Source organism: Procambarus clarkii, chromosome 92, assembly GCF_040958095.1.
Source record: "Procambarus clarkii isolate CNS0578487 chromosome 92, FALCON_Pclarkii_2.0, whole genome shotgun sequence".
In the NCBI taxonomy this organism is placed as follows: domain Eukaryota; kingdom Metazoa; phylum Arthropoda; class Malacostraca; order Decapoda; family Cambaridae; genus Procambarus; species Procambarus clarkii.
Genome location: NC_091241.1, coordinates 9461817 through 9480265, shown reverse-complemented (window position 1 = coordinate 9480265; position 18449 = coordinate 9461817). Strand labels below are relative to the sequence as shown.

At 36.9% G+C, this 18449-nt stretch overlaps 1 protein-coding gene across 2 annotated transcripts; it reads right to left on the bottom strand.

Annotated features, from left to right (window-relative positions):
- Nucleotides 1-587: 587 nt before the first annotated feature.
- Nucleotides 588-17445, bottom strand: LOC123775082 (myosin-2 heavy chain). 2 transcript variants are annotated; one of them, XM_045769927.2, is made up of 11 exons: nucleotides 17308-17445; nucleotides 14562-14634; nucleotides 13063-14377; nucleotides 10995-11256; nucleotides 9765-9916; nucleotides 7919-8047; nucleotides 7214-7459; nucleotides 6769-6879; nucleotides 4148-4344; nucleotides 2375-2498; nucleotides 588-2050 (listed from the first exon to the last, which is right to left on the bottom strand). In XM_045769927.2, the coding sequence occupies exons 3-11, from the start codon at nucleotides 14371-14373 to the stop codon at nucleotides 1955-1957; spliced, it is 2628 nt and encodes an 875-aa protein (XP_045625883.1). In that variant the 5' UTR covers nucleotides 14374-14377; nucleotides 14562-14634; nucleotides 17308-17445; the 3' UTR covers nucleotides 588-1954. The 2 variants fall into 2 exon arrangements, with proteins under 2 accessions (XP_045625883.1, XP_045625884.1); XM_045769928.2 differs by lacking the exon at nucleotides 14562-14634 and having other exon boundaries at nucleotides 17308-17443.
- Nucleotides 17446-18449: the final 1004 nt, after the last annotated feature.

Genomic DNA, 18449 nt, shown 5'->3' with positions numbered 1-18449 from the left:
AAGCTCATCAAAGGTTTCCCCCTACCCCAATTGTCCCAGAGGATTTTTAAGTTTAGATCAAAGTTATTGACATAGCTAAAGTGCAGGGGGGGGGGGGGGAATTGTGTAAAATCCTGGTTTGTGTCTCGGAGAGGCTGCAGGATCCAAGTAAACCGAGTAGAATTTGTGGTTGCAATTCTTATACCATGTCGTAGCTCAATCGATTAAGGCAGCGTCTGGGATGTTCTTGGATGTTGGTTCGAATCCTCGTCACAGCCCTTGTGGATTTGTTCACGTATGAAATATATTTTGAAGTTAATTTTTTGGGGAGTGTGGAATGGATTAATTCAATTTACATTATTTCTTATGGGAAAACTTGTTTTGGTTTGCAAATTTTCGGTTTACGAGCCATCTGTAGGAGCGGATTCAACTTGAAAACCAAGGTACCGCTGTACTGTGCTGTAATTTACAAGACAATATTGATTCAATGTACAAAATAGGATAATACTGATTCATTATATAAAATAGTATAGTACAGTACTAATTCAATGTACAAGACAGATTGAGAAACTGATTCAATATATGAGGCAGGATAATAATCAAGGCACTGCGATTTAATAAAATTTATCCGACGTAAAAAAGTACAGTAGCTGCAGGTGATATCCTGTTTAATCACACAGCAATTCACCAATTGCTGTGCATCTATCATATTTTTTACAATTACCTGTACTACAAATTTATTTTAATAATGATTAAAGATAACTTGGGGAAACTTTAATCGTTCTGAAAAGTTATAGTCAGAAAAGTAATTGTCATGGAAGCTGAAAGTGAAAAACAACATTTCACTTTCATGTGTACAATTCTTTTGTCAAAGCTATTCGTATTAATGTTTTATCCTTTATTAAATGCAAAAGTAAAAAATCATTGTTTCACTCTAGAACACAAAACTTGTTTCTTTTATAAAATTATTTAACATAACATGGATATCACACTCAAAGAGTACATGTTGGCAAACACTGATGGAAACATGGTCCAAAGACACGCCTTTATTACAACAATATTTTGTTAAGTGCAACACTTCAGGAGAGATGAGCATGTGAGTTTAGACCTGCAGAAGCGCTTCACTGAGTAAACATTAGTAATTAAGGCTGTTCCCTTCAAGAAAATCCCATGTGTTGATCACTTATCCAGGCATGAGATTAACAAAAAAAAAAACACAAAATTACTGTATTTAAAAAAAAAATAGGGATTAGCGATTATTTTGAAGCGGTCATTGTTTAGTCAATATTCCACTTCTGATAACCAAACAAATGAAGAAGTCTCTTTTCCCAGGATCCTTTAACATATAAAGGCTTGCAAATAACAAGCAGTTAAGAGGCAGCACCCAGCTACTGATATGGTGAAGAGTTTTCACTTCAATTTGACAAATTTCTCAAGTTTTTGTTGTTACACAGCACCCTCTTTCTATGTTATATACTTGGTCATCTATATTCTCCCGTTTACTGTAGCCTTGTGAAAGTTACACCCTCTATAACCCCTATATATATTTTGTATATATAAGAATGAAGTATGTGAGGGAAAATGCTGACCGAGTGGTGTGTCCGAGTGCAATTACCAGTGTAGTTATGGGACGAGAGCTATGCTCGTGTTTCATCTTTCCAGTACTTTCTGGAGTCTTGTCCCTTAACCACAGTATTAAACTTTAAATTATCCAGAAATTTTGTACAAGTATACAATAATGATTAACAATAAGATACTGTACATATCCAAGAGTTTCCCAAAATTCAATATCTGCATGTCTCTAAATAAATATTGGAAATTTGTATATTCATTTTTTCAAAGTATGGTAGTTACACAGACAATATTCCCATTTTCATTAAACAATGTCAATTAAAAATAGTAACATGACATTTCACCAGGAATGGCTGGTTAATACAACTGAATGGTTGGTTATTCCAGCAACAATAACCCTTGTCTAGAGTTGTGCAACCATTTGTTTGGTGTTGGCATACTGGAGAACTGATGTCAGGTGCCGCATACCTTGCTGCAGGTAATGTTTCCCACTTGCTGCCTGTGAACCAATCATACAACAAATTAAGTTTTCAAATTCAGAATACACAAAAATTACTACACTGTTCTCAAGGTAGGTATACAAGTACACTGTATACTGTATTGAAATACAGCAGTATAAATCTTTTCTCAAGATAACTAAGTACAGTATAGGTTAGGAGACTAACCTGTAGATTAAGTAACCAAGTGAAAAAGTAAAACAGACTATTCAGGATGCTGAATTTTTTGTAACAATATTAAACAATGAAATTCATGAAGCTAATAATTTGAATGACTTTTGAACCTTGTTTGGTTATTCAATGTTAAATGCCTTATTGCATCTCACCTGTAAATAAATGTTGGTGATTGTGTTATTAACTTGAGCATCAGCAGCCGAGGCTCCTGCTGTGATGGCTCCACATGTCTGGTCTGCGATGTTTTCAATGCCACCGCACACACTATTTATCAGTCTGGAGAGTAGTAATAAAGTTTGTAAGAATGCTGGGGAAGCATACTTCAGAATAAACATCAATGAACACAAGTTAAAATAATATATAAGCAAACATAAATGCATATGCAAATATTATATGTACTGTACATGGATGCACAGTACTATTCAACACGCATGTAATCTTGAGGTTATCTTGAGATGATTTCGGGGCTTTAGTGTCCCCGCGGCCCGGTCCTCGACCAGGCCTCCACCCCCAGGAAGCAGCCCGTGACAGCTGACTAACACCCAGGTACCTATTTTACTGCTAGGTAACAGGGGCATAGGGTGAAAGAAACTCTGCCCATTGTTTCTCGCCGGCACCCGGGACCACAGGATCACAAGTCCAGCGTGCTGTCCGCTCAGCTGACCAGCTCCCTGTGAAGTTAAGGTGAAGTTACCAGTTTTGGGGCACATAAGAAAACTATTTGTGTAGCAAATACTGTACAATAAATAATAGTGTTGAGGATATTGAAATACTATTTTCTTCTCTAGGCACAGCTTGAGCTCCAGAACCCCTTTCATCCATTTTGGTGGAGTTTCATCCAGGTGGAATATTTGAGATAGGGGCAGGATTCCAATACCTGTTCTCAGTGGGCACTGTGATGGCCACAGATGCATGGATGTGTTGGATTTGGCACTGGGGTACCAATGCATAAGCTCAGAGGAGCCACTGAGGGGTGGCCACCCAAAAACAAAACAAAAATTCTTATGATTTCTGTAAGATGCATGCTCACACGCATGCACACAAAAATATAAAATTTGTATTTAAGATTATACCTGCTTGATGGGGTTCTAGGAGTTCTTCTACTCCCTGAGGCCAGGTTTGACTTGAGAGTTTGGTCCACCAGGCTGTTGCTTGGAGCGGCCCACAGGCCCACATACCCACCACAGCCCGGTTGGTCTGGCACTCCTTGGAGAAAGCTATCTAGTTTTCTCTTAAAAGATGTCCATGGTTGTTCCGGCAATATTTCTTATAGTCGCTGGGAGGATGTTGAACAACCGTGGACCTCTGATATTTATAGTGTTCTCTAATTGTGCCTATGGCACCTCTGCTCTTCACTGGTTCTATTCTGCATTTTCTTCCATATCGTTCACTCCAGTATGTTGTTATTTTACTGTGTAGATTTTGACCTGGCCCTCCAGTATTTTCCATGTATATATTATTTGATCTCTCTCTTGTCGTATTATATTTAGACATTCCATATTGTCAAGTAATAATACTGTAATATATTTGAAGCATTTCTAGCATTTCCTGTGCCTAGTTTTATCCAACATTGTAAGGCAGTTTTTTTTTGGCTGCAAAGACCAAATATCAGCAATGTTACCCTATACATTTAAAAATGCAGATATGCATACAAATGTCTAAAATTTACACTACACTGTAGTATGTAAGTGTAATCTATGTGAACTACAAATAAATGAACACAAAATAATGTTAAAGTACAAAATAATAACACGAACATGGCAGTATGATCAATTTGGTCAAAATTTGTAAAGAACATATTGAGGCCAATCATTTCTTCACTAAAGGCCATGTGAAGAGGCCATAATAATGATGATGATGGCAGTGATGATAGCAACAAATCTCTCCATTATTCTACACTGAAGGAAAAAAGGTGACAATCTTACTGAGTAAAGTATGCTGCAAGTGTGAGAACATCGGCTTGAGGATTAGTAAGTGACAACTCTGCTCCTTTATGGCTCACAGCTGTGACCTGCCCCACTAAGACCGCCAGTTCTGCATAAAGTTCCCGTTCAGTAGTTGGGCCATCAATTGATCCAGCATCTTTGATAAGTGATGCAGTTTCCTCAAATGATGACCAAGCCTGTTGAGATTAAATATTTTGAGTTCATATTTTTTTCTTTATGATCAAAAATGCTAACTCTTAACTAAAAAACATCTTAATTCCAAATATATTCTAATGTTAGAATTCATGCAAATGTTAAGGATTCTTTTATTATTGACTTTTAATCTAAATTAACTATGGGGTTATAAATACCACAAAAATATTAATACTGTAGTCACTATTTTCTGTAAAAATAAAAAATATGGCTTTGCATGTACAATATGTGCTGTATGTGTACAATATACTATGTCCTACTATTTCAAGTACTATTAACAACAGTCTGGAAGGTCAACAGCACTGCACACTAGCACAGGAGTCTTTTTCAAAACCCTAAACTCCAGGAAAAGGCATAGGCAGCCTCACACAAGAAGAGTTTCTTACACAACCCAAGCATAAAGCCCTTCACGAACAAGGAGCAGTGATAGGCATGCCTGCAGTACTGTATGCAAGACAACACACAACTAGAGTACTGTATTACACTCTTCAACGACAGGCAGGCATGCCAGGTGCAAGGGTTTAACAAACCCCGAAGTCCATCCGTAAACATCTGGGAGTGAAAGGCATAGGAACCACAACAGTCTTAACGCAAACCATGTGCACCTTTGGAAAAGGGTAAAGCCTGAACACATACAAGCAATATAGTTAGGCATGAACACATTTAGGTTCTGGCATTATCCACATGGGAACCTGTGGCAACTAAATTATGATCTTTGCTCTCATATGGCCTCTTTATCCATATTTCTGGTCGCCCTCTTTGAGTTGTCCATAATCAGTGCCCTTTTAGATGATCTCTCACAGGATATTGTTGGCTGGTCATTTCTGCATGATTTTCTGACAATTCTCTCCCCTCCCCCCCTTTTTTTTTCTTTTTCTTTTTTTAAGGTTGGCTATGGCTTGCCATCAAAACCTGTATTGGTGGCCAGTGGCAAAAATTTTAGGTTCATGATCACTGAGGCAGAAGTGTGAGGTGGTTAGGCAGGAATTCCACTGATTTATGCCTTGTTTTGAATCTCTTCTGGGTCTTTTGCAGTAGTCATATCCTTTCTGATGTAATTATGTTACGTTTAGTTTTAAAATAGAGTACTCTAAATTTATAGCCTTGATTTGGATGGCTGTGACAGTATCTCTCTCTTGTCTGCCTTTGGGCCAGATCTTTGTCTACATCATTTATATCACTTGCTAGGTTTCTTTTAATTTCCATCTAGAACATCCTTTTAGGTAGTTGGCATGCATTTTCCCTCTTCCACTAGATATACCTGCTCTGAGGAGTTCAAATTTCTCCTCTACGAGCTAACTCTTGAAGCATTGGAACTGCACTGTTGACAGCAAACCTACCTTTAAGCAGAACTGTCAGGAGTGAGAGTGCAGGCGGGCGGGTGTGTGCGTGCACAGCTACCACCCACTTAACCTCATCCTATGGAGATGAGCGGGGACAGGAGCAGTCACAGAAATCAGTAAAATACTTAAAACATCTGAAGTGCACATCTAGTTATGGTAAAAGAATCCATCTCCCATATGAAAATGAAGTGATCAAAACAAAACACACAACCAGGACATCTGAACTCAACAGCCTTGCTATGGCAATGTAAGTTTCTGAATAACTACTTGAAACAGTGCCTTCACAGGCCTCTTCCCCAGAGGAACAACCAAAATCTTAAGAGATGACAACACTGGTGGTGCACTGTCCTCACTAGCAATGCCAGAGAAGGGAGCACTAGAACAGGTACCAAAGCAATGTAGATTGCAAGGAATACTCAATAATACTAGCATACAACCTTGTGAAATACTAAAGCATTTATCCTAAGTGCAAGTACTGGTGTTTAAAATGTTCAGTCCCCTCTTATTTGAATCATCAATACAGCAGCACAAGCAATGCAATACATACCATGCCAAGTGAGAGTGAAGGTTACCCCTTCCACTGGGACCACCTCTGGTGTTGAGGTGTACCAAATGCTGACAGGATTGGAAGGAAGGTCATTGTCGGGAGAGTAGTTGTTCAATAATTACCAGTTGATGTTGTTACAGCTTGGTAAATTAATGATTTTTAAAACACTTCCTGAAAGTGCCACTGTTTGAGACTTGCATTTATTGTTATTAACAGTTTGCAAGTTGATTTATGATCTTCAAATGCCTCATGCCTCAAAGGCAAAAACAGTACAGTATTATTAGAATAGTGCTTGCAGCCAGTTGGCAGAAATACTGTAGTCGCAGGAGCCTGGCGACTGAATGCGGTACAACTGCATCAGTGCCATAAGATTAGGGAAGCTACCGAGTAAACCTTCCCCCCAAAAAAGTAAAAAAATAAAAAAAGAGGGGAAAGACCGAGAAGTGCAAAATCGGATGATGAGGATAATGATACTGAAAAATGGGGGTGGGGGGGGGGGTCTAAAAACTCCAACTTACCTTATTTATTTTATCTGACTGCATTGGAAGGCCAATCTGTGGCACAATATTCGTTACTAGTTCTCTTAAATCTCCTTCTAAAGTGGCATCCTCTTCCAGTTCACAGGCATCCTGTGTGTAAAGGAACACTAAATTTTATAAGTCAATCTTTCTACCTGATAGATTGACTTGTTGACCATTATTTGTATATAGTCTTGGTGGTGTCACTATAATTAAATCTTTCTAAAATTTATCCAGTGTGTAAACATTATCATCAAAATGGCATTTTCATTACTTGTAGAAGTGATACAAACCCAGACAGTCCTCTCTGTTTGTACTGACATGCACACACCTATCCCTGCACACACTTAGGTAATTACACGTGCGCACGCACACACACGCACACACGCACACACACACACACACACACACACACACACACAAACACGTCTCCATTTGTTCATACCTTAATATCAGTATTTGCAGAGTTAAGCTTTTCTATTAAATAATGTGGTAGACTGTGCACCATGGAAGCCATCTTGGATTCACACTGCTTGGCAACCAATGACAGTGCCTCAAGATGCACAGGTCCTTCAGTACCTTCCCATGCACCATCAAAAGTAATCTTTTTTAGGTTCTTGCAATCATCGCCATTGCCCTCTCGCTGTTCACTTTCCTCGATAGCAGCTCGTTGTCGTGCCTCTTGCAAGACCTACAAATAAATGCCATTATAATCCGATCAAAAAAGATATAGAGAACTCTCTAATTCTCACAGTTTGGCCTAGTCAGACTTCTCTGATGATAACCAGATAATGAGCTATTTCATGCTGCTCATTCCCTAATACTGTACAATACACAAATAATCTGCCTGAACGAACTGTGTATCATTTATTTTAACTGGAACTGAAACACAATACACTGTTTCTTACAAATGACATGTACGTATATTAATATACTGTATACTGAACTGTATTCATGATGCGTCAGAAAACCACAAAAACATGATATTATACTGTATCTGAAAAAATATCAAGATCATCCACTGGAATCGAACGTGCCTCCCTGAACTTTGGTGAAGCTTTTTTTTTTTTTTTTGAAAGAACATAATTTTGCAAAAACTAATATTTAATATACAAAATATATGTAAGGTGTACAACCAATAGAATAATACTTGGGATAAATTGGTTTTTCTGTTGGAGAGAAGAGCTCTCTTTTTCCGTAGCCCAGGATCTCCATCTTGGATAACATCCATTGCCTTTCTTCCAATAACTTCCAGGGTATCCAAACCTCCCAACAGCACCTACAGTGAAGTAACTCATGGTTATAAGTGAAGAATGCACCAATATATAATATTATTTAAGAGTTCCTTCTTTGAAAGTCATCACTGATAATAATACTGTATATGGAAAGAACAATAAGAACTCTAAAGTATTACACAAGTGCTCCATACCCGACTCTGAATTTACAGAATTTCACAGTATGTATTGTAAATAAATGTTCGAAAATGTCTGGACCTGTCTTTGGATTTACAATAGTAATTATCCCTCAATTTTACATCAGCACAGTGTTTTCTTATCTTATGACGAGACAAAATTAAACGTTAGTAAAGGTATAAAGGAAAAATACCAAACAACTGTACAAAGTAAAAAAAAAAAAAACTTTCTACACATATTTTCCTTCAAATATTTTCTAGTTGCCTATACAATATGTATAATATGTATTTTTTTCTAATAGGGTTATTGCAAATACAAAGACAAATATTCTGCTTACAAAAATTTATGAGCATAACTAAATTTTTAACACAAACACAATCCCAAAGAAGGCCAACTCATCACCACAAAGGTCCCATAAGGCACAGGCCCACCAAAGTCCCCCACCCCAAACAAAGATGCCAGCAGGATCACACCAGGGCAGGGAAAGGGCATAAACAGACAAAGAGAATTTGATGAATGAGGGAAGCCACCCACCAGGATCATCATGCATGCAGACCTATAAGCCTGCTGGATAAGGATGAAGCATATTGGCTGAACAATTCCTGAACCCATGTCATAAATATTTTGGGTGCAAAAGACACAGGCAGCCATGAATCAGAACAATCATTTACGTGACCCAAGCATATCCTCAGCAAAAAAAACAGGGCTCTAACACCCACAAGAAGTAGGGCTAGACAATTTAATTTAATTATGTTCGAACGGCACACAAACTAACTACTTCACTCCTAATAGATAGGCCTCGTAGTGGAGAACAAGTCCCATGTACTACCTGAAAGGGAGTGACTCAAGAGGAGTCGACAAAAAGGCACATTACGTTGCTTACTGAGGGTACCGAAGTGTATTCAAGCAGTGGCTTGTGTTATGCTTTTATTTTCTGGTGAACTTCTCAGTTCTGGGCTGAAAGCAAGCCACATTCAACCTACAAATGATTAAAAACGATACTAAAGAACTCGTGCAAGGAGAGAGATTTAGCGATAGTCATAGGATAGTAAAGTATCACCAGATAAGTAGGTCTGAAGCATACTAAGAGTAGCCTATGCTACTCTGGCCAATTTAAAAGATGCTCTTAAACATGGATATAGAAATGCTTAAATTAATGATGAGAGCTAAGTTAGAATAAATAGCAGTTACTTGGTCCTACTATCCCAAAAAGCATATAAATAAGAAAAATATATAAATGCATGCTACTAATGGCTCCCAGACCTACAGCACAAAAGCTAAAGCCACAACTGGTAGATAGAATATAAAGAAGATATACAATCATCATATACAAAATTGTGACAGGAAACAAGAAAATTGATAAGGATTTTTTTTTTATTTGCCACAGTGAGAACAAGAGGTCATTGATTTAAACCAAGAAAACATTTGTAAATTATCTTCAAGCATGTTGGAAAATGGATGAAAAATATTAGAGGAGGATTGTGAATATCAAAACTATCACAAGCTTCAAAACTTCATTGTTCTCACTTGTAATCACACAGACACAGTACATACATGATTTATGATGCCCAATACATATATTACCTTTGAGCTAGCAGTCTCTAGTGCCCCCGAGACACCAGACACGAGAGATCCAAGAGAGGAGAGTCCGCCAAAGCTGTAGTCTACTACTGACTTCTGGCATTCCTCGCTGTTTCTACCAGTACTTACTGTGTTCACACCAGCATCTTCCAATCCTGGGGAAAAGTGAAGAAGTATGCAATGTTTTACTGCTTACATTATTTTTAAAATGAATCGGAATTGATTATGCTAGCTCAGCATTTTTGATACAGTACAATAATGATCAAATTGCTTGCAGCCAAAAGCCTAACAGGAGCAATTTAAATAGTATCTACTGTAAATGAAGAAATGTTTGGTTATTGGTTAATGCAAGAATATGGTAAAGTAACTACTTTCACTATAATAAATAGTAACTTTACTCTAGGTACAGCATGCATTAATCGATGTATTTCAGTAGGTATGACCATTATGCAACAAATGTCATCAATTGACACTTTCACACATAATTAAGTAAACACTCCTCAGTTGAGGTATGGATGTTTTCCTGACATCTATACATATCTCTGGTGTAAAAATAAAAAAATAAAACTGTCTCAAGCTACCTTAGCAGACATACAATCATGGAGTCAAACCAGTAATCACCATGTTGGGGTATAGCAGCCAGTATTCGCATACTGCATAGTACATGTTAAGACTTATATCGAGCCGAGCCGAGCCGAGCCGAGCCGAGCCCCCCCCCCGGTCGAATTACTGACCCTCCCCAGGATGCAACCCCTCAACAAGTTGACCAACTCCTGGGTACCTATTTACTTCTAGGTGGACAGGTACACAAGATGATAGGAAACGCACCCAACCATTTCTGTCCCGCCCTTTCTCTCTGTGTCTTGAGATACGGGCACCATACAACTTTATGAATTGCAGTTTCTTAAATATTTAACCATCCATGTATTTAAGAATGATTCTGAAGCTGGAAAGCGTAGCATATGCTCCTTGCAAAATGTCCTTTATGTGGTCCTCTAGTGACAGTCTACTATCCAGATTCACCCCTAGATCTCTCCATCAGAGAAATTTAGTGCCTTAAATGGATGATACCATGAATGATACCTATTGAGTGCTGACCAGATGGTGCTACTGCATTGTGGTGCCCACCATGAAAAAAAAAAAAAAAGAATTGTGACCAGTCTAGCATTTATGCACGAGTGCACAGTATTTACTTCAAGTCAACAGTATCAGTATTAAGCAGATCACACTTACTTTCTGAATTGTCTACTCCTTGGATTTCCTCTTCTACTTTGCTTTTCAAGGGCTCTTGCTCACTTTTCAACTTTCTTTCACGTTCTGCAATCTCCTGAGCAAGAGTTTCAGGATCAGGGACTCCCAAGGTGCCTTCCACTGTCTCCATGACAGTGCCAACACCCTTGCCCACCTCCCGGGTGAAGGTGGAGGCAGCAGAGAGAAGCGTAGTGCCCCAGCCACCCCACGACTCTCCCCAGCCCCCATCATCTTCACAAGGTATCTGGTGCAAATAAAGGTGCAGGATTTGAATTTATAAGAATAATAAATACAAATACACAAAGTAAGAGACACTGAAAAAGGGATAAAGGCAGAAAGTTTGATTGGCCACTCACAGAAGCACAACACCATTTACACTTGGGTCACATTCCATCTCCCAAAATAAATTTAAAATATTTACAGATTCTGACCATCCTTAAATTTTCCTGTTTCTAAATAAAGCTTTGATATAGGCATATTTCGTTCAAACTTCAGCAACACAAATGTGATTTTTATTTTTATATGTAATGTACAGTAATACAGTATTCATATGTAAAAAAAAAATGTATCATATGTAATGTACAGTCATATTCATATGTAAAAAAATGTAACTTTCTACAAAATTTGATTACTGCAAACCTTGTTATTTTTTTCTTGTATTATACAAGAAATGCATTTCTTAAAATACACATTATATTCTAAACATGGGAATGTAACTATCAAGGTATATAGATGGACAAATCCATATACAGGTACTGTACTCTTTTTAGAAAAAGAATAGTATTATCGTGAATGATTTCAAGGTACACAGTAAGGTTTCTAAGTACAGTACAGTACTATAAAGTTATTATCTCATACAGTGTGATGCCGACAGCAAAAAATCTAACGATACTGTAATTCTAAGGTGAGGATTACCCTGTGACTTTACTCGTCTGGCTTGATGGGCACCTTGGAGCTTGTGGGAAATCTAACATTTCTGATAATTGAAGTAGAATGTTCAGTGTCTTTTTTTATATACCAGTAATAAGCATCAAAATTAATTGTATTAACAGACTGCATGCACTGTATTGTAACTTAAGAAATATTTTTTCAATCACAATGTTTCAGCCATCAGTCAACAAGTACCAATTATCAAAAGAATGAATCATGCTCGGAAGGTTATACCCGTCTTAAATAATATTAAAAACTCATCATTCAGGATGCTAATAGGAGAGAAAAAATACAAGACGAGTATCAGATTCGCTAAGGAATTTATCAAGGGACATACGACTATAAAGAAAATTGGACAAGTAAAATTTTTTAACATCCTGAAAATCAGGACATTCTACGAGGAGGTGCCTTTCTGCTAGAGAGAGCAGTCAGACAATAATGTGTTCCATTCAGTGGCTAAGAGTGTGGCCATGCCCGTCATCAAATTCCATATTGGTACACTAGTTATATAAAATAAACTGACCAACATGTATATTGTGATAATGAAGGAAATCCGTATGATTTCTACTTGTACACAGTATAATGTTTCAATTATGTTATGTACAAGTCAACTAATATTGTTTATTGTAAAAATATAATAATTTTGTTGGGGATAGGCAGCCTGTACGTATATATATTCATTAGGCTTATATTGAGGTCCCCTCAAGGTCAAACTACTGACCCTCCCCAGGATCCACCTCCACAACAAGTTAACTACTATAACTCCTTGGTACCTATTTACTGATAGGTGAACAGAGGCATTAGGTAATAGAACACATGCTCAACCCTTTCTGTCCCACTCATGATTCAAATTTAGGATTCCTGACTGTGAACCAAGAGCAAACCCAGATGTACTACCAAGACCCAAGTACAGGTACAGGTAGTTTGCAAGTACGCCAGGCACTGGGACTGCATGTCACTCAATGCTTTTCTGTTCAGTGGCAGGTAATTTTTGTTACTCTATGAAATTGCACCAAATCTACCTAGAATGCACCTATCACCTATCAGCATGAATAACATAAGGAGGACTGTAAATGCAATACAACCAATATGCCGTATATAAATACTGTACTGTACGTACGTTTTGAGCATTTCCACCCTGATTATGAACCAGCTGCCACCTCAGCAGCTGCTCCTGCTCTTCCACTTCTTGCCGTTTTTTGTGTTCATCTTCGTTTTCTTCACTAATGAACTCCTTTTTCTCTTCGTTTCTCTCTTTATTTAAGGCACAGTCTGATCTCTCATTAAACTGATCTGAACTGTCTTCAATCTTTTTCATGCTGTCTGAACTGATGTTCTTTAATGCCTTCTTTTCTATTCTGGAACCTAATTTTCTTGCTCCAAGTCGTTCCCCAAGCTTTTCACGAGGTTTTTTCATGCCTATTTTAGATTCACGGATTGGTTTGGGTTTCGAGATTTCTCCTGAATCCAACACCTTATAATTAGTCTTTTTTTCTTCTTTTGCACGACCATCCCAGTGACTGGAATGTACAGCAAAAGTACCCTTATCAATATCTGGTTGATTTTCTTCTGTCTGTCTCTGGTTGGCAATTGTTTGGCATGCTGCTTCCGTTTCCTTAATTTGAGTCACTTCTACTCTCTTTGTCAGATTAATTTCTGTATTTTTTACTTCACTTTGCTTTACATTTTCAACATGGACATCCTTTTCTGTATTCTTGTCCTCATCATGTTCTGCATGTACTGTATGTGTAATGGACTCTTGCATATCACAAGAATTTATCTTACTGTAATTCTCTCTCTCATCAATGGAACTTTTTTCATTTTCCTTTGTAATATCACCTTCTATTCTATCACTCTTGGCACACTTGATCAGTTCACTATTTTCAGAAAACAAAATTTCCTTTTCTAATTTAACACACTCTGGATTACTTATTTGTGAATCTCTGATAAGTGCAGAAGAGATTTCTTTCTTTGGTGGTGTATCTGTGCTCTTTAAATTCTCACACACAGTATCATGAATATTCAACTCATTTAAAGCTGCTCCTATTTCCTTGTCTAAAGTCTGCTTTTTTTCCTCATCTGGTTGGATTTTCTCTGATCGAGAACAATTTGCCGATTTGATACTTGGACATACCTGACCACCGTTTTCTAACTCAGAAGGTGATTTATCAGTATTATCTTTTTTATCACTGGTACTGCAACCTGTCTTTTCCTCATCGCTAGAAAGTGAAACAGTTTGAGGGGGCAGTGATGATTGAGGAATGTAGCATTCAACCACTGCTGCTGCTTCTTCATTGCTGGAGGATAGAGTGGATGGCAGTGGTTGGCGACATTGTTTCGGCAGCTGTTTTGCCGATTCTGGAGATTCGAAGCCTTCAAAATCTGAACCTTCATCAGCAGACTGGAAATCCTCTTCACTTTCAGATGACATGATTCTGGAAGAAAGATATGCATGTACAGTACAGTATGTAAATATTTAAGCATTGTTAAAATGACATTAACCAATAATTCATCCACTAAAGAAAAACACACACGAGTAGACATCTAGAGAAGCCATATGTACAACCAAATTTTAAAAAAATAAGAAATAAGCTCTTGAAAATTATTTTTCATACTTACTAGGTCAGTGCAGATGTCTCATCTGCCAAACTTTATAGCACGGGAAAACTGAATGCTTCAAGTTTGCCCATACCTAAAAAAAACAAAATACCTGTATAATAAATTAATAATTCTGCCCCAATTGACCTTCAAACAAAAATAGCAACATTCAACCCTTAGGCAGCGGTTATCATCAATTGTCGATTCACAGGGTAATGCAATCATTATATGTAGATTTAAAAAATTATTGTCTGGATTTTACATGTATGATGCAAATAAGGATATAAATAGCCTAAGTGGATGTATTGGAATTTACCTTTACCCATGAAAACAATAGTGCTATCATATCTTGGTATAAATGTGGTTATCATCATGAATGTTACTAGGGGAATGCAGTCATCATCTGAAGATTTAAACACTTATTGTCTGGGTTTTACATGTATGATGTAAATGTGGATATAAAGCGCTATGTGGATGTAAATAAAAACAATGCGATAAAACAATCAGTGAAACATCGGCTGATAAAGCAGGAAGCGTCAGCACAAGGCATTGACAAGTGCCAGACGCAGCCTTGCAGAGCGCCTCCACCCAGTGGAATGATAAATAGTCACATATTTTCATGTTTTTCTTACATGCTGCATACAAATTAATTATTCTGTAATGAAAATTATTTCTTGGAATTTTTTATATTTTTTTGTGCATAGGCAGGTACAGTGGAACCTCGACTTACGAATGCCCCTACCTACGAATTTTTTGAGTTATGACCCCAATTTCATCGGAAAATTCGACGCGACTTAAGACTTTTGCCTTGACTTGCGACTTTGTTGCTACATGTATGGGTCGACTGAGCATGTGGTTCCTGGTGGCATGAGCGATCCCGCCCATGCCATGTGAGGTGGCCCTCACTAAGGAATGAAAGGTGCCCAAAAAAACATTAGAAAGTTCTCTTTTGCAAACAGAGTGGTAGACGGTGAAAATAGGTGGAAATGATGGATGCCAAAACTGTCAGTAGTTTCAAAGTGTTATTGACAAGAGAACTGGGAAGAAAGGATATGCAGCTCTCATCCAGTAACTACATTTAGATAATTACACAACAACTGTACATGTTTTCACATGTTTTTGAACCATCACTTCACATGCTTTCCATCTCTACTTCCAAAGCACCACATAGCTCAAGCAAGTCCTAAGACAAACTCATTTCTACTGTCAACAAGGAAAACTGTTATAGGTTTCACCAATGGCATGAGCTCTAGGGGTATGTAATTGTTAAGGACAGAAATGTAGAGGTCTGAAGAATAATGGAATTCTAAACAGGAGAAATAGTTATAATACAAAATTGAAAAATAAGGAAGGAATTAGAAAATATGTACTGTATACACAGACATAAATACAGGCATAATTACTTTTTACATTAAGAGTATTTTATACCACAGTATTTCAATAAAATTAATTTTGTTATAAGTTTTAACTGTTTTCAAATTAAAATGGCTGTAGTCTGACTTCAAACATTTTCTCTAGTTGTCAAGTAGATACAGTATGTTAATATCTCGTGTACATACTAGTGATTTAAATCCTGAATTATTTCCAACTGGACATTTCATTAAAAAAATTGTTTACCAGAAGTTAAGTGTCCAGCATATAGCAATAGACAGACAACTACAACAAAAACCTATGCAACCAACCACAGGAACATTGGTGTGTATACTGTGATATATTTTTGATAAACAAAAACTATACAGTTTAATTTTGGTAAACCTATTTTTTACATAAATTAACAAATAGAAATTGGTAATCATTTCAAAGCAAAATTATGCATTCTTAAGGACATGAAACAAAGTTTGTACAGTACTTGAGAAATGGGCAATGAGTTATGCATAAGTTTATTAAATGGTAACTGGGTGATTATCTTGGAACCAAATTCCAGACAATTTTTCCTGCTTAATACCAGTATGATCTAGCAGTTTAATGGGTGGTGATTGTTAGACAGGAGGCATGCTTTTCATACATGTGGCTTTATATTATTAACATTAAAGTACCTTAAAATATAATGTGGCGTATTTGAAGTGCATTTTATATAAATAACTTTACTAGGTATATTTAAAAGACATTTTTCCCAGGATGCTACCCATAACAGCTGTCTAACACCCAGGTACCTATTTACTGCCAGGTGACCAGAAGCAATCAGGTGCAATGCCGTACAATGTCACTTGCTTAAACGTCTCGCTTTCTCTGAGAATTAAAAGTTTCATACAATCAGTTGCAACCCCCCCCCCCCCATGCACTACAGTTGGGAAGCCTTTCTTTTGCTAGCTGGGATGCATTTTTTATATGAAAGGCATTATTAGGTTGGAGTGTTTAGGCTGGGGGATTTGTTTATCAGGGAGGCAAAAAGGTTTAAAAGGTTTTTCCAAAAACCTTTTAATTAATAAATATAACTAATAAACTTTGCTGAGCTTTGACGACCAGTGATCATATCCCTCGATACATAATTTTAATGATCTTCACGTTTTTCCTCCCACAATCAACTGTCCCATTTTACCAGTATAGATGTGCAGAGAAAGTGTCTCTCCTAATCTACGGTGAAATACAACAGGTAAATGAGAAAGCGTGATGTGAAATGTCGACTGAAATTTTTAAGAAAGCGACGCCCACGAACTGAAATTTTCTCCCATAAGTCTGGACAACAAGGCACGAGAATCCGCATCACTCTAACGATATTTCAGATACAATACTATGTTATACGAGTACTAGTCAAGTAGACACTTACAAGATGATGGAGGAGGAGGTTGTTACTTGAGGAGCAGCGACGACCCTCAGGCCGGATCAGCTGTTGGAGTAAACACGTCACTGAGGCAGCCGTCAGCTGTCAGTTTGCTTCAGTAACCAGGGATCACTTATATAGCCTCACCTCACTGTTACTTCTGCTATTACTACATAATAATTCAATTATACTAAACTAAACTATTAACAGTGCTAAATCTAATGATTTAGTAGGAACAGCATTGTTATTATTATTATTATTATTATTTTATTATTTATTTTATTATTATTATTATTATTTTATTATTTATTTTATTATTATTATTATTATTTTATTATTTATTTTATTATTATTATTATTATTTTATTATTTATTTTATTATTATTATTATTATTATTATTATTATTATTATTATTATTATTATTATTATTATTATTATTATTATTATTTTGTACACGATATTTGTTACTTCAGTTCTTGCAAGTTTGTGCAAGATGTGCACATAATTTTGTAACTACTGTAGTTCATTAAAACTGTAACTTGCTTAGCTAAATAAATTGTGGGATTCAGTCTCATTATGGACCTCTGTAACTCGTTCTACTACCGCTCACAAGATGGGTATGGGGTGCATAATAAATGCACTCAACTTAAAAACTAAAAAGTTTGAACTGTACGTTTTCTGTTTTACGCCTATATAGACTACTTTAAATGTATTAAATACATATTTGGTATTACCAGAATTTACCTGAGGACCACCATCAATCTAGCGGCATCGACGGAGACAGGAAAACGGCGACTTTTCAGTTTTTTTTCTAACTTGAAATGTCACATGTCACTCCTAACTCATTGCCCTATTAATTAGATTAATAGATTATTAATTAATTAATTAGATTAATAATGCCTTATTAATATCCCCCTTTGTTATGTCCATTCATCCACTTTAAAACCTCTATCATGTCACCCTTAACTATTCGCTTTTCCAGTGAATGCAATTTAAGCTTTGTTAATCTCTCTTCATATGACAGGTTTCTAATTTGGGGAATTAACTTTGTCATCCTACGCTGGACACATTCAAGTGAATTTATATCCATTCTATAGTACGGCGACCAAAACTGAACTGCATAATCTAAATGGGGCCTAACCAGAGC

What these genes read in the sequence shown, in the direction of transcription:
- LOC123775082 (XM_045769927.2), bottom strand. Translation starts at nt 14,373, where the DNA reads ATGTCATCTGAAAGTGAAGAGGATTTCCAGTCTGCTGATGAAGGTTCA. An exon ending in GAAAAACCAATTTATCCCAA is followed by an intron (nt 7,460 to 7,918) that starts GTATTATTCTAT and finishes ATTTATTTGTAG; the next exon opens with GTCTTGCAAGAGGCACGACA. An exon ending in TCACCAACATTTATTTACAG is followed by an intron (nt 2,051 to 2,374) that starts GTGAGATGCAAT and finishes ATTGGTTCACAG; the next exon opens with GCAGCAAGTGGGAAACATTA.